The 13,161-nt window shown below is 37.6% G+C and overlaps 1 protein-coding gene across 1 annotated transcript in view; it reads right to left on the bottom strand.

The window, feature by feature from the left end:
* Positions 1–1,164: 1,164 nt before the first annotated feature.
* Positions 1,165–13,161, bottom strand: part of LOC104407774 (otogelin-like protein) — a gene marked incomplete at its 3' end in the record, with an annotated part of 36,913 nt that continues 24,916 nt past the window's right edge. Inside the window, exons 17-25 of the mRNA XM_010017146.1 lie at positions 12,766–12,943; positions 11,743–11,867; positions 10,151–10,360; positions 9,237–9,402; positions 7,900–7,974; positions 6,704–6,756; positions 5,892–6,054; positions 2,549–2,656; positions 1,165–1,303 (exon numbers count right to left, since the gene is read on the bottom strand). Of these exons, the coding sequence (XP_010015448.1) occupies positions 1,165–1,303; positions 2,549–2,656; positions 5,892–6,054; positions 6,704–6,756; positions 7,900–7,974; positions 9,237–9,402; positions 10,151–10,360; positions 11,743–11,867; positions 12,766–12,943 (1,217 nt within the window). The remainder of the gene's footprint in view (positions 1,304–2,548; positions 2,657–5,891; positions 6,055–6,703; positions 6,757–7,899; positions 7,975–9,236; positions 9,403–10,150; positions 10,361–11,742; positions 11,868–12,765; positions 12,944–13,161) is intronic.

The raw sequence follows: 13,161 nt of genomic DNA on the forward strand, positions 1-13,161 counted from the left end.
CACGTGACATTTGATTGTAAAAGCAAAACATTCCAGTATCATACTAGTGCTTGAAAAAGCAGCATAGATTTGTCTTACTCACTTCTCTAGCTTGGATGGCATAAGAATTAAGAAATGACAGCCCACCTTTCCACCTCATCATACAGGCATGATTATTTTACAGATAAAGTAACCCCTATTTTTTGCATCTTAAAGGAGGAAGGCTTATGCAAAGGTTCTTATACCTCTAAGAATACAAGCTCCTCTATGAGACAACATGATACATGCCAGGAGTTTGCTCTGAGACAATTCTTATTATCTTTACCAGATCTCTCTCATTTATTTTTTTTTTCCTAACAAATTAAAAAATCTGGACCCAATCTATTTCATTCCACAGCTGTGAATAATCTACTCGAGCATATATGAGATAAAATATTTGCAGTAGTTCTTGTTAAGAAACTATGCTTTTCCTTAAGGTTAGACAGGGTTGACTGAAAATGAATATTCTTCTAAACACATTACTGTAACTCAGAAGACAGACTCTTAGCCTTAATAACAGTAACAATGATAATAAACAATAGTGTTGTTAGTAATAGAATGTATTTCTAAATGTCAGTAATGGTATTTTTAAACAAAAAAGGCTAGCAATGTACTGTAAATGTGTGCTATGAGGAACATTAGCATGTAGCTGCCAGACAATCTCAACGAAGGATTTCATTGTTGAATTATGAAATCATTGTATTTGATATTATTATACACATAGACTCCAGATCTGATGCAGATTGCATTCAAGAAGGATTCCAAGCAGCTTCAGAGGTCATCATTAACCCTCTGCCAAGCAGGATATAGATAAGTATTAAATAAATCTATAGATTTTACCTAGTTCTAGAACAGTTTGTATAGTGTTATTTTTCACTCATTGTGATAAAAGCATGGTCAAGATAGAAAAGAAAACATTGATTTCTATTTTTCTCTAGACCACAAAGATACATAAGGACACACCCATGTACCATTTTCAAATGGCTTAACACGAAATGTCATTTACAGATTCTTCCTTTCAGAGACATCTGTTCTGCACCTGTTTTCTTAATGTCTGTTTCTATAGATCATCTCCTGGTGTTCAAAATACTTGCCCTTTCAGAGGAACTTTCACTTGGACACATGAAAATGTATGAACAATCCTACCTTTAGCAGGTAAGCTTGGCAGTCACTGATATAATCATATTCCAATCCATCAAAGGTATGATAATGTCGATCTCCATAAAGAGTGCATACAGCAGGACAGGGGTAACTGGTGCAGTTGAATATTCCTCTCCGACAAACACTGTAAGGAAAATTAACAATCACTATTCTCTCATAGCAGGGTCATTTTCTTTTTAATTTGTTTTTTTTTTTTTTCTTCCAGTAAAAGCTTTCTTGGGTTCTTTATTTCAAGCCATACAGAAATTCATGAAAGGAAGAAAATTCCCAGACCTTGAAACACAGAGCCATTCTGTGGATTGCATCTGAAGTTACTGGTGATGCCACAGCAGAAGAGCGTTGAGCATTCTGCTATCAGCACATATGTATGATAAAAATTCATAAGAAATGAATGTAAAACCTTAACATTTTTATGGCTTATGCAAATATTTCCATCACAGCCTCCAGTATAGATAAGATACCATGACACAACATACTTATTCATAAAACATCAATATTCTTTTTTTTCTCAAGAAATTCCAATTAAAATCTGCACATATTTAATGCAAAAGACCTCCAGTTACTACCTGTATGTATCCAGGGTATCAGACAAGTATGGAATGAGATTAAGAAATAAATGTTGATATTCTGCAGGATTACTTTTCCTGTCAACTACATTCAGTGACTTTCATGAATTTACATGAAGGTAGTACTGACAGTTTCTAGTTTTGCTTGTGTAAGTGCTTAAGCTCAATTGGTTTGCCAATGAAGTTTTTAAGTGATTAAAAGCTGCCATGCCAAACTTAAATGTAGATAGATATTTTGGCTAGCAAATTATAACAGATCAAAAACTGTTCTGCGTCAATATGAGCCAGATAAGGCTCCTTAATAAAGATGCTGGGCACCGGCACATTTTCCAGTTCTAATGCTTTTTTATTTACCCATCTTCTTCCTATATAGTCACTCATACTGACTGGTAAGTTGCACTGCAAACAGTCCAGTTCCCAAAGGACCAGACTATTTACCACTGTCATACATTTGATTTCTCCTTTTCCTCCTTGATTGTCTTCTCCATTCTATTCTCCAAAATGCCAAATGTCGTTTTTTTCAGAGATTAACTGATATGTGTGGAATCAATCACTTGTTCTTGGCTGCTTTTTAACTTGGATATCTTTTGTATCATTTTCAGACCTGAAGAAACACTCACCCAAAAATCTGCCTGCTCTTCCAAGTCTATTAGTGAGCCTAATAAAAGATATATGCTGCAACTGTCTATAAATAAGCATATACATTTTTGACTTTTCAATGTACTCAGCACATTTGCTGTATCAGTTTCACTTTGTGGCTAGGCTAAGATGATTTGCAAGTATGCAAAATGCATGTCACTCACCAGGTGTAACATGGTGTAGCTATCACTTCTCCTGACAGAAATTCCCTGTCTTTCCAGGTGCATGGACAACTGTCAGGAATATAACATTTCCCTCTATGCTCAGCCATCCTTCAAAATAAAAGAATTATTGAGATGAAAGCATAAATTTGCAGGAAGATCAGCATGTCTAAATGTGCTTGTCTAAACGCCACCAAAAGCAACCAGCTTTGGCTAAAGCTTTCTGAATCAAATGACTTCCACTGCGCACAGGTGGAGACCTCACAAAGCTCACAGCTGCGGCTCCCCTACTTCAAAATGGGTATGTTGGAGTGGGGCAGCAGCTCCTATGTAAGCATGCAAGTACTGTAGTTATTCCTCTCTGCAAACCAGCGAGCATCTGTGTGTTATGCACTCTGCTGAGGCTGCAGCTAGGCTGTCCTTCCCTCTCTGCTGCTCCCTTGTCCCCCTGTCCCAGGGAAGTAGCTGGACTGATATGCCTGCTCCTCTGTGCAGAGCAGCAACCATCCTGTTCTGAGCACAGGATAGTGAGCTGGACTATGGCAGCTCCTGCAGAGTTAGTAGGACAAAAGAAACACAGCTTACACAGTGCAGTGGACCTGCCTACCAAAGGGAAGTGGAAACAACTATCAAGGTTACAGTATCATTAAAAGCAAAAAAGCAGGAAATCTTACTAGATCATGAGTAAGTAACCCAGAGATGCGGTTAACCACTTTTTGTTATCCCCTCATTTCCATCTGATTAGCAACATTAAATAACAGATGTTACTGACACTCCCAATGCTGCTCTTTACAGGAGCAATTCCTGAAGTTGTCATTGCTAGACATGGTTGAGTACAAAGGTAGATGTGTTTTCAAAGAATGATCTTGAGATTGCTTCACTTGAAGTTAAAAGGAATACAGTTTTCTCCTCCCCATAATTACTGGTTCATTGAAGATACATTGGTTCTAAGAAAAAGAGTCAAGTGGTCAGAAGAACTATTAGATATGGGAAAGCACTAGAATGTATGGCTTGGAGAGGTCATTTAGAGTCTTTGTCAATAGAAGTTAAATATCTGCCAAGAACAACATAGGTATTGCTGATGTCATCTAAGGGCAGGAGAACAGCTCCATGAGGTCCCTTTCCATGCTACTCTTCTGTATTTCTGTAATTCAGCTTATCTTCTTACATCTCCAGCTCAGTGTTACGGTACCTTTCAGTGTATCCTTGGGTGATGAATTTACTGTCATTCTCAGCTCATTTCCTCATGAAATTTTGAGCTATTCTATTCAATTTTTATAGCATACCAGAGACTTTCTTATCCTTTGTCACCTCTTTAACTTCTGAGTAAAAATCTGCAAGCTGTTGTGCAAGAATTTTAACAACAGAATATGTAAAACATTTTTACTTTAAAAGGACCATTTTGTGCATACTAGACTTCATCCAGACATGGGTTTCCAAAGGAAAGGGTTCCAATACCACCCACAATCTGCTTTACTTTGTGAGCACTGTAAGTACCCAGGATGCTAGAATCAGGTGTCAGTCTCCAGAAGAATTCAAGATTCCACCCCAACATGTTAGGTGATTGGCTCAAACAATGGGTGGTGGTAGAAATCAGGTAGGAAAGAAGAAACAAAGAACAGCATCTTAAGAGAATAAAGAAATGACATAACAGTAAAAATTCTCATAACAAGGCTTTCATAAGTTGTCAATATAGATTTAATATCATAAGGTATATGCTTAACATTTTCTTCTATAAAAAAGAGAACTTGTGAACTCAATTTTTAAGATAACTCTTATGGCCCCTTCCTAGCTAAAAGCTATGCTCACTTCTTGGAACCATGAGCCTGAAAGGCATAATGGCCTCAGAAATCCAGTTTAACAGCAATGATGGTACTAACTGTACTAAATGTTGCACATTTACTTTTCTATCTAATAGCAAATTAAGTGTTTATTCTCTTATTTAGCAAAATAATTCATGTCTTCTACTCCATTATTTGACAGAAACATGGGATTTGGCTTGTTTGTATCCCTTTTATGGTTTATTATTCTGGAAATATTCAAGTAACATTCAATTTGAAATGGTGTAATACTACTTAACTGTGAAAGCAGGGCTTTAGCTCTGGTTTCTAACATATATTTTAATTATTTCAAATTTTCAAACAAACTTTCATGACAATGTTGCTAGTTTAAGTTCATGCAAGTACCGTTGTGATGTTTCAGTAAAAATTTACTAGTTTTTATATGATGCCTTGAACAGATTCATGCATATTTGTGTTAAAAATCATTGTTTATTCCTGTAACACTAATAGTCTTGAAAGCTAACTCCTCAGTTGCAGAGGTTACAGAGGACTACTAAATACCAGGCAAGAACAGCCAGTGAAATCTTAGATAACTGTGCCTGAAATCTGTCCTTCACCAGTGCTTAGTCATCTATGAACATCACAAGCTGCTGGAAAAGGAATTCTGGCAGTCTCACTACGCTCTGATCTGTGCACTGCTAATGTACTGTCAAGCTACACATACAGTGAAACACTATCAAATCTTGAGAAAAAACAGGGAGCACTTCACCTGAGGCCAAATTGCAGCAATCTGCACAACATATTTGATTCTTCAAATCTGAGAATGCACACATCAGGCAACATGGGAGGAAATGGAAATGGAGGGAGTGGTAGCTGATCCTGACAGAAACTTCGTAACAAATGCTTTTAGCTTTTGTACTTGGATTGACCTCTGCAAAGCTCAGCGGACTGTTTCTGGGCACCAAATCCAAATACATGTGCTGAGAAAAAAACTTTGGCTGAGTTCAAAAGGGCAGAGAGAACGAGCATGAAGAGAGCAGGATCCAGCCTGGCTCAGCCCTCCTCCCTGCTCCAGGTTAGGCATCAGTACTGTAAGCCTGAGTAGAAGTCTAGGTGAGACAATTACTTGGGCAGTAAGCAGGAATACAGATGGCTTACATTACCATTTCTTGTTATGTTTGCTTCTACAGTCAAACAAACTATACTGTGCAAGTGGTGGGAGCCATCTCCTGTCCAGAGAGTCCCAAATACCAGCCAATCAGACTGGATATCTCATAGGATAGTGGAATCACGGTCTCACAATTGACAAACTGTGGGACTCCAACTGAAGCAGCATTATAGCACAAAGCCTCACACCAGAAGGAAGGAGAAAAGAGCTCTCAGAGACAAATGAAAGAGTTGGCCTTTTGACTGTGACTGTATATCCGCAAAAATTTTGAGAACAATAGGTTCAAAATTAGAGGTGTGATACCACTGGAATTTAAAAAGTACAAAAAAATATGCAGAGTTAAACTGTGAAAAATATGTATGTGCCTTGTGTTCCAGGTTGTTCTGCCAAAGCTTACCCAGGGGGGCAAATGCAACCACTTCCACAGGGTGGTGAGGGGACACAGGAGAAGTTCATGGCAAGGTTCGCACAAGAGATCCCACAATTCACACCCGCTGCTGGTAATCCAGGCACAGGAGATCTGCAGTCATAGTAGATTTTTCCTTCGGGGCATATGTGAACTTCAATGCAAAATGCAGGTTAAATGAGATCAACTGCTCTTTTACACTGAAGGTTTTCTATTTATTTTTGTTCACAGAGTATTTCTTTCAGTGCACATTGAGCCTACATTGCAGTACACATAACACGATCTGGATAAAATTCTATAACTTCATTGGTATTACAGAGATATAAAATTAGTATATGAAGCATCTGGATTTATGCACTCTGGATCTGATGCACAGCCCGTTCTTAAGGATGGGCTAATTATGCCTTAGGTAAAGAGAATCTTTAGAAGTGGCATAATTTTCAGTGTACTGAAATCACTTCTAAACTCATTAGAAATTCATTAAAAATTTGCTTTCTAGAGATCAAGGCTTAAGGTTTCCTAAACATGGATAGTGAGCCTAATTTTAGGTATTCCCATGAGAACATATTGACCTGCACCTCACATGCAATTATTTATCTTTTTAATTTCCCAAGTGACTTAGTAGTACAATTTGTGCTACAGAAAAAGGACAAAGAAAAAAGCAAGATAACTTGTGCTCTTAACCTCTTATTTTAAATATGTCATGATGTTAAGCATCTCATAATGAAAGTACCTATGAGGAAAAAAACAAATGACTATTCAATGTCAAAAACTTTCTCTAACATGAGACAAAACTAAATTACCTGTATTTTCTGTAGCGGCTTCAGTACATTTCACTGTTCCATTCAAACACTGACTGGAAAAAAGAAAAGCAAACCCATCTTCATTCAAGGCCAAAATGTTTTTTAGTCACCATGCTAAAAAAGACAATACATCTTAACCCAATCTAAACAACAGAAATGGGGAGGAGAAGGAGGATTAAAATCTAAAAGCAGGAGTTCTGACCAACATTTTCTTGGTGTTTTCTAATCAGTGATCTGTAGTGAGGGCCCAAACTCCAAGAGGTTTATGTGCTATTTGATTGCCTAACTTTCACTGAAATAAAAGAGAAGCTAGGTATGTCAGCCCCTGTGGGACCAAAGGGCCAGGTGATTCAGGCTGCTGGCAGTGTAACACAAAACCTTATCTGTGTTGAGGAATATGGAAGGATACAGTATGCAAATTTGCTGTTGCACAGACATTAGGAGACACATCTTGATTCTATTATGATAAAATACAGAACTGCAGAAAAACACATTTGACAATAAACCTAGTCCTCATTTTTTCCTTTTACTTAAAACCAAAAAATTTGGAAAAACAACATTGCAGAGGCATAGCAATGGCAGAAGAATGAAGCCCCTACTTTCACCTCTTGAATGATGTGATTATCAAGCTTCAGTTATAACAACTATAATATGTAAGACCTCAGCAAGAATTAAACTTGGCACGAAAGTCACAAACATGATTTTAGATCAGCAGGTTGAGTATATTTCTTGTAAAACAAACAAGTTTGACCAGGAAATCTGGGAGGTTTCCCACTTGTTTCAGTGAGGTCAGGATTCCATCATGAATTAATAATACAAAACGACACAAATATAGCTCCTTGCAAGCCTTTGTTTAAAAGACTTTCCAAATTAGAATCACATTGTTTATTCTTCCAAAATCAGCCTCATATTTCTATCATAACACCCCCAGGTCTAAGAACAGGACTGGATCCTCTATGTGTGTGTGTTTTGAGATATTCTTTAGTCCCTGGCTTACAGAATTTTTGAGGTATCCTGTTGTTAAAATAAGCAGGTGCGTAATCTAATTTATATTAGGCTCCCTTCTACTAAATGTGTAACAAAAATAAAATCTTGATACAATACGCATTCATTCTATGTGAAAGAATTCTCAAGGCCATTGAGTAGCATCCAAACTGTGATACATGAAAGGTAAAATTCTTGGCACTCAAACCTACCAGGAGCCAGTTGGTGTAGGGAGGGTTTCTCCAGGCTGGAGAACTTTGCCCTTGTAATGACAATGACAGGCAGATCTGTTAAAAGAATATTTATGTAGGTACAAAAGCAAGACAAAATGTGGATTTTAGGACAATCCATTTATCAAGCTAATATGATAAGCAAGCCTTACAATTCTACATTTTTCTAAGGTCAAAAAACTAAAGGATGACCTTTTGACTGTATTGAAGTCAGTGCAAAACTCCCATCTTCAACAATGCCAGGATTTTCCTCAGTCTGTATCATTTATTTGCTGTTTCTGTTCATTAGTCTTACAGAAAGGAGCTTTTCTTCCCAGTTATGGGAGTAGTATGGCAACATGTAGTTCCCATTCAAGTTACCATCAAAATCGTGGGACATAAGAATTACCATAGCAAAATCTATTAACTACATCTGTGATAACAGCCAGATGGGATAGAACATCAACAGAATTCCCTAGTAAACATGCAAAAATACGGGAATCCAGGTTACCTCACACTTTTTAATAGTTTGAAACAGTCTTTATCACTACAATATGAACTTTACTGATCTTTTCAATATATATATATACAACGAAAAGCAATAACTCTGTATAATCTTGAAATTTATATGAATACTCCTTCCAGTTTTTAATTCACTGCCTGAACTCAGTAACTCCCCATGGTGGTGAGCTGTAAAATGTCAGTACACAATCATAGAATCTTAGAATGGTTTGGGTTGGAAAGGACCTTAAGATTATCTAGTTCCAACCCCTCTGCTGGGACACCTTCCACTAGATCAGGTTACTCAAGACTCCATCCAGCCTGGCCTTGAAGACTGCCAGGAATGGAGCAGCCACAACTTCTTTGGGCAGCTTGTTCCAGCGACTCAAGACTCTCACAGTAAGGAACAAAACTATTTCCTTTTATTGACCATTTCCTTCCGTTTAACTGAAGGGGTTTGCATTGTGGGACAGAAAAAAAGACACTCCTAACTACTTTCTCCATATTACCCCTCTTTAAGTATTGCTACTACATAGATTGCTACTACTCCTTCTAATTTTTTCTTAAGTGTTAAAAACACGCTTTCCCATGAATTAAAAAAGTTTTATCACCCTTCTTTGAAGCAGTGACACTTCTTCTCTGAAGTCAATAGCTGTACACAAAGTAGCAGATGAGGCCCCACTATTGATTAGTACAAAAGAATATGAAATCTTCACATATTACTTGCTATCCTGTTTAGGCAGTCTGTATCTTGAGGGAAACAGCAGGAAAACTACTTTAAATCTTGCTGGAAAGAGGAAAATGTGCCTATGTATAGATTCTATTTTCTTACAACTTACATTGACACACAAAAGTTGACCGACTCTTCAAAATATTTTCCGTCAGGACAATTACATCCTTCTGCACAGTCATCACCACAGATATTTGCCATAGAAAGTGAAGCACAGGAATGTTTACAAAAAGAAGAGCACTGATGATAAAGCATACCACTGTGACACATCACAGCTGGAGGAGAGAGAGAAAGAGAAGGGAGAACAACACACTCTTAAAATGTGAAAAATAGAAAACAAAGCAGCATATAACGGGAGTGCAAAACAGAAAAGCAAAATGGTCTCTTGCTGCACTGGGGTGAGTTGAAATGCATGAGAAAAACATGCTGTTTTACTGATTTTGTAAGTTAGAACTGTTTAGATTCAGGTGGGTTTATGTTAGACAGTTCCTTGGCTGGAATTGTCTGTTCTGTAAGCAATGGGTGTCTTTATATGTGTAGGTGTGTCTATCTAGTAACTCAGGCATCCAAGAGAGGAAGAATGGTCCAATTAAGGTTGAGGCATTACTGTATGGTTCAAAAATGCCTTGTTTTAAATTATTGCTGTATCCTACTTGGCAAATCACTGTCCACCCTGCCCTACCTGACCTGGAGAGCCCCTGCCACCCTGGCTTGCCTTCCCTTAGGAAGAGTAGTGTTCCTGCCACTCCCTGACTACTTCAGCCTAATAGAAACTTCCATATGATTTAGGGGTTCAAAGCCAGAAATTTAAATAGCCAGTGGAAAGGGACAGGCATTCCCTGTGAGACAGCTCAGGGTCCCTTACTCAGATGCCTAATGCTTTTTGTGTTCTATCCTGAGCATTGTCGTTATCCCACGGCACAATTCTGGTTTCTAGAAAAAAAGGACAATCCCTGTACTTTGTGGAGTGAATAGAATTTTACACATTTCTAAAAGATATTCCATTCTGCAAACATTACTCACCACAGTAAGAAATATGAGATCTGAAGTCAATGACAACCCCGTGCTTGCTACACACGTAAGCGTAGTGTGCCAAAGCATTACACAAACAGCTGCTCCCACATTTGCACGCATCGAAGCGGCATTGCTGGTAGTATAATCCTGGACTGATGTAGGCATGACAGGGAGCAAAAACTTCTTGATTGATGATATCACAGTGAGATGCATACCCAGCTAAGAGAAGATGACATTGGTTTAGCCTGATCCATTTTAATATAACAGTCACTCAAATGAATAGCACAGAATATTTTTTACAAGGAGTCACATGGGAAAGGCAAAGAATAATAGACACAAGTTACTCCTGGGGAAATTCTGGTAAACACTAGGGAAAATTTTTCACAAGGAGAACACTCAGCCACTGGAATAATCTCACCGAGGAAGTTGTAGATTCCCCAATGCTGGACACTTTTAAGATCTATCTGGACAGGGTGCTGGGACATCTAGTCCAGGTCATGCTTTTCCTAGAAAGGTTGGACCAGATGAACCTTGAGGCCTCTTCCAACCTGGTATTCTATGATCCTATGGTTCCATTGGAAGAGTGTCCCTACCCTTCATCCTTCCCACATACACACACTGACATAAGGATTTCTGTAGTCTCTCAGTAAACTAGATTCAAGGAGTGAACTTAACTTGGTTGAAAAATAACCTGACAAAACAAACGAACAAACAAATTTATTTTTTTTTTTTTTTTTTCAGTTTCATCAGATTAAGTTCATCACAGACCTGGAAAAATGCTTGTGCTGGCTCAGTACAGGCGGTAGCGTGGGGCAGGACCATTTACTCAGAAATTGTTTTTTCCAGTGATGATTACAAGATCACAAGAAAATTCAGGCTGGAAGGGACCTCAGAAGATCATTTAGTCCACCCTCATGCTCTAAGCAGCTTACATTTATGTCAAACTTTGCCTTCACCAAGGAAGCACAGAACTGAAGGAGAGGCATGAAGTATTTTGGAGAGAGCTAACTTTTCTGAGATGTACTGTTTTAGAAGACAGACAATGCTGAAGTCATAAAAAGCCAAAATGACCCAGATTCTTAGAGGTTTATGGTTATTCTAGGCTTGCTCCCACAGGCTTTAAATATGGCCAAATCCTACATCCTTAGTGACGCCTTATGTCTCAAACACTAATAACATTAGATTAAATTCTGTCAAAACTGGCAACTACTGTCTGCCCATTGTCTTCATTAATTGAAAAGAATAGCAACGTGGAAAGGAGGAGACAGTGAAAGTTCAATGCAAAACATAGGCACATCAACCAGCCAAAACTAAGTCTTTACTCAGGAATTTGAACAAATACACAAAGCTCAGATTGTTTGCATCCATTTGTGTCAAAGAGCATAGATGAAGGATAAAGAAACTTTTAATGCAACAAGCATGGAGAAACCAGAGACAGGACCATTGATGTGAACATTGTCTTGGCAAGACACTGTCTCTTGTACTTCCTTTATCAATCTAAAAATGTGCATCATATCACTCCTCTTGACTGGCAGAGAAAACAAAAAATGTCACATAATAATAAGATACAGGTAATTCCTGACTCGTATGTGAAAACATACCATTTTGCTGATTAACATTGCAGGGATCAACCACAGGAATGTTGATAGGCATAGAACAAGCTGAGGAAACCTTCCATGCATTTGCATGAAGTTGTGGGGTCCCTTCTATCATGCCTGCTGGAGAACTGAAAAGGAAAAGATCAACACTGCAAGTGTCCTGCTGACCTTACGGACTATATGGGTGAGGATACAAGTACATCAAAATCCTTAGATGCATAGTCACATTGAACATAACCTGTCAAAAGAATTTCCATCTGTGAGGTACAAAAGAAGTGTGAAGCTTTTTCCTCAATGTTACTCATGAAAAAATATTCTTACATTCAAAGTCAGCCCCCACTTACACCTAATTCAAGTACTCTCAAATCAGATGGAGAAGGCATTGATGAAAGGAGAATTCAGCCTTTACTTGAGTCCATACGTTCAATGAAATGTCAAAAATTTGACCTTTTAGTTAATTTCAGTGTTATAGAGGGGAGTTGTTTGCATTTTGATGCCAATTTCACTAAGTATTTATTTCAGAAGCATTTGTTATTGCTATAGAAGTTTTGTGATATGATAGATGGAGGAACTTTGGAGGAAATGAAGCAAAAGAAGGAAAGTTTGCCTTTCTAATTAAACTATTCCTGTGGTTCAGAATTATTTTTTTTCCCATTAAAACTTGAAGGGGAAATCAACAGGAGTAAGAGTTAATCAGGTGGGATGATACTAGTATTATCATTCACTCTTTGTCACTGCTCATCTATTTATTTGCTCTGATGATAAGGGAGCAGCAGGGAGGGAAAAATGTGCATTCAAGAAATACCATTATCCAATAATTTCTATAAATAATATGTTAGTTTTCCAGAATTACTTAGCTAAACATCTTAGAAAATGACCTAGCTAAATTTATGAGTTTCATATTTTTAAGTGACTAACGTTTTAATTAAAAGATTTTACATTGGTTAGATTAATAAAATATGAGCATGTTAATGAAATTAAATTTTTCTAATTAAACACAACCTAAATGTACAATGTGCAACTCACAGAAAATCATCTCTTAAATTCCCATTGTATGTTCCACATAGTCCTAATGTTCTTTTCTTCCAGCCAGCATCAACTTGAACATAGATCCTCTCTCCATCTTTAGCAAACAGTATCTTCAAACCAAAACTAGTTTTCAGTTGAAAAAACGAAGAAGATATATTCTGAACTTTAATAACCCCTGCACATAGCAAAAGAAAAAGAAAAACTAAGGCACTGAAATCCAGCTTCTAGGTTGTATTGGTTTACCTCTTAAGCAAAATAGACTTTCAAAACTCAAAAATAAAATGAGGCTGTACAGTCTCGCCTGCAGCCAAATAATCTCACCCATTCTCCATCTGAACTTATGAGACTTCATCTCTTTTGCATTAGCAACACAAATCAGGAATTGCAACTACT

Source organism: Nestor notabilis, unplaced genomic scaffold (genome assembly GCF_000696875.1).
Source record: "Nestor notabilis isolate BGI_N333 unplaced genomic scaffold, ASM69687v1 scaffold3746, whole genome shotgun sequence".
In the NCBI taxonomy this organism is placed as follows: Eukaryota; Metazoa; Chordata; class Aves; order Psittaciformes; family Psittacidae; genus Nestor; species Nestor notabilis.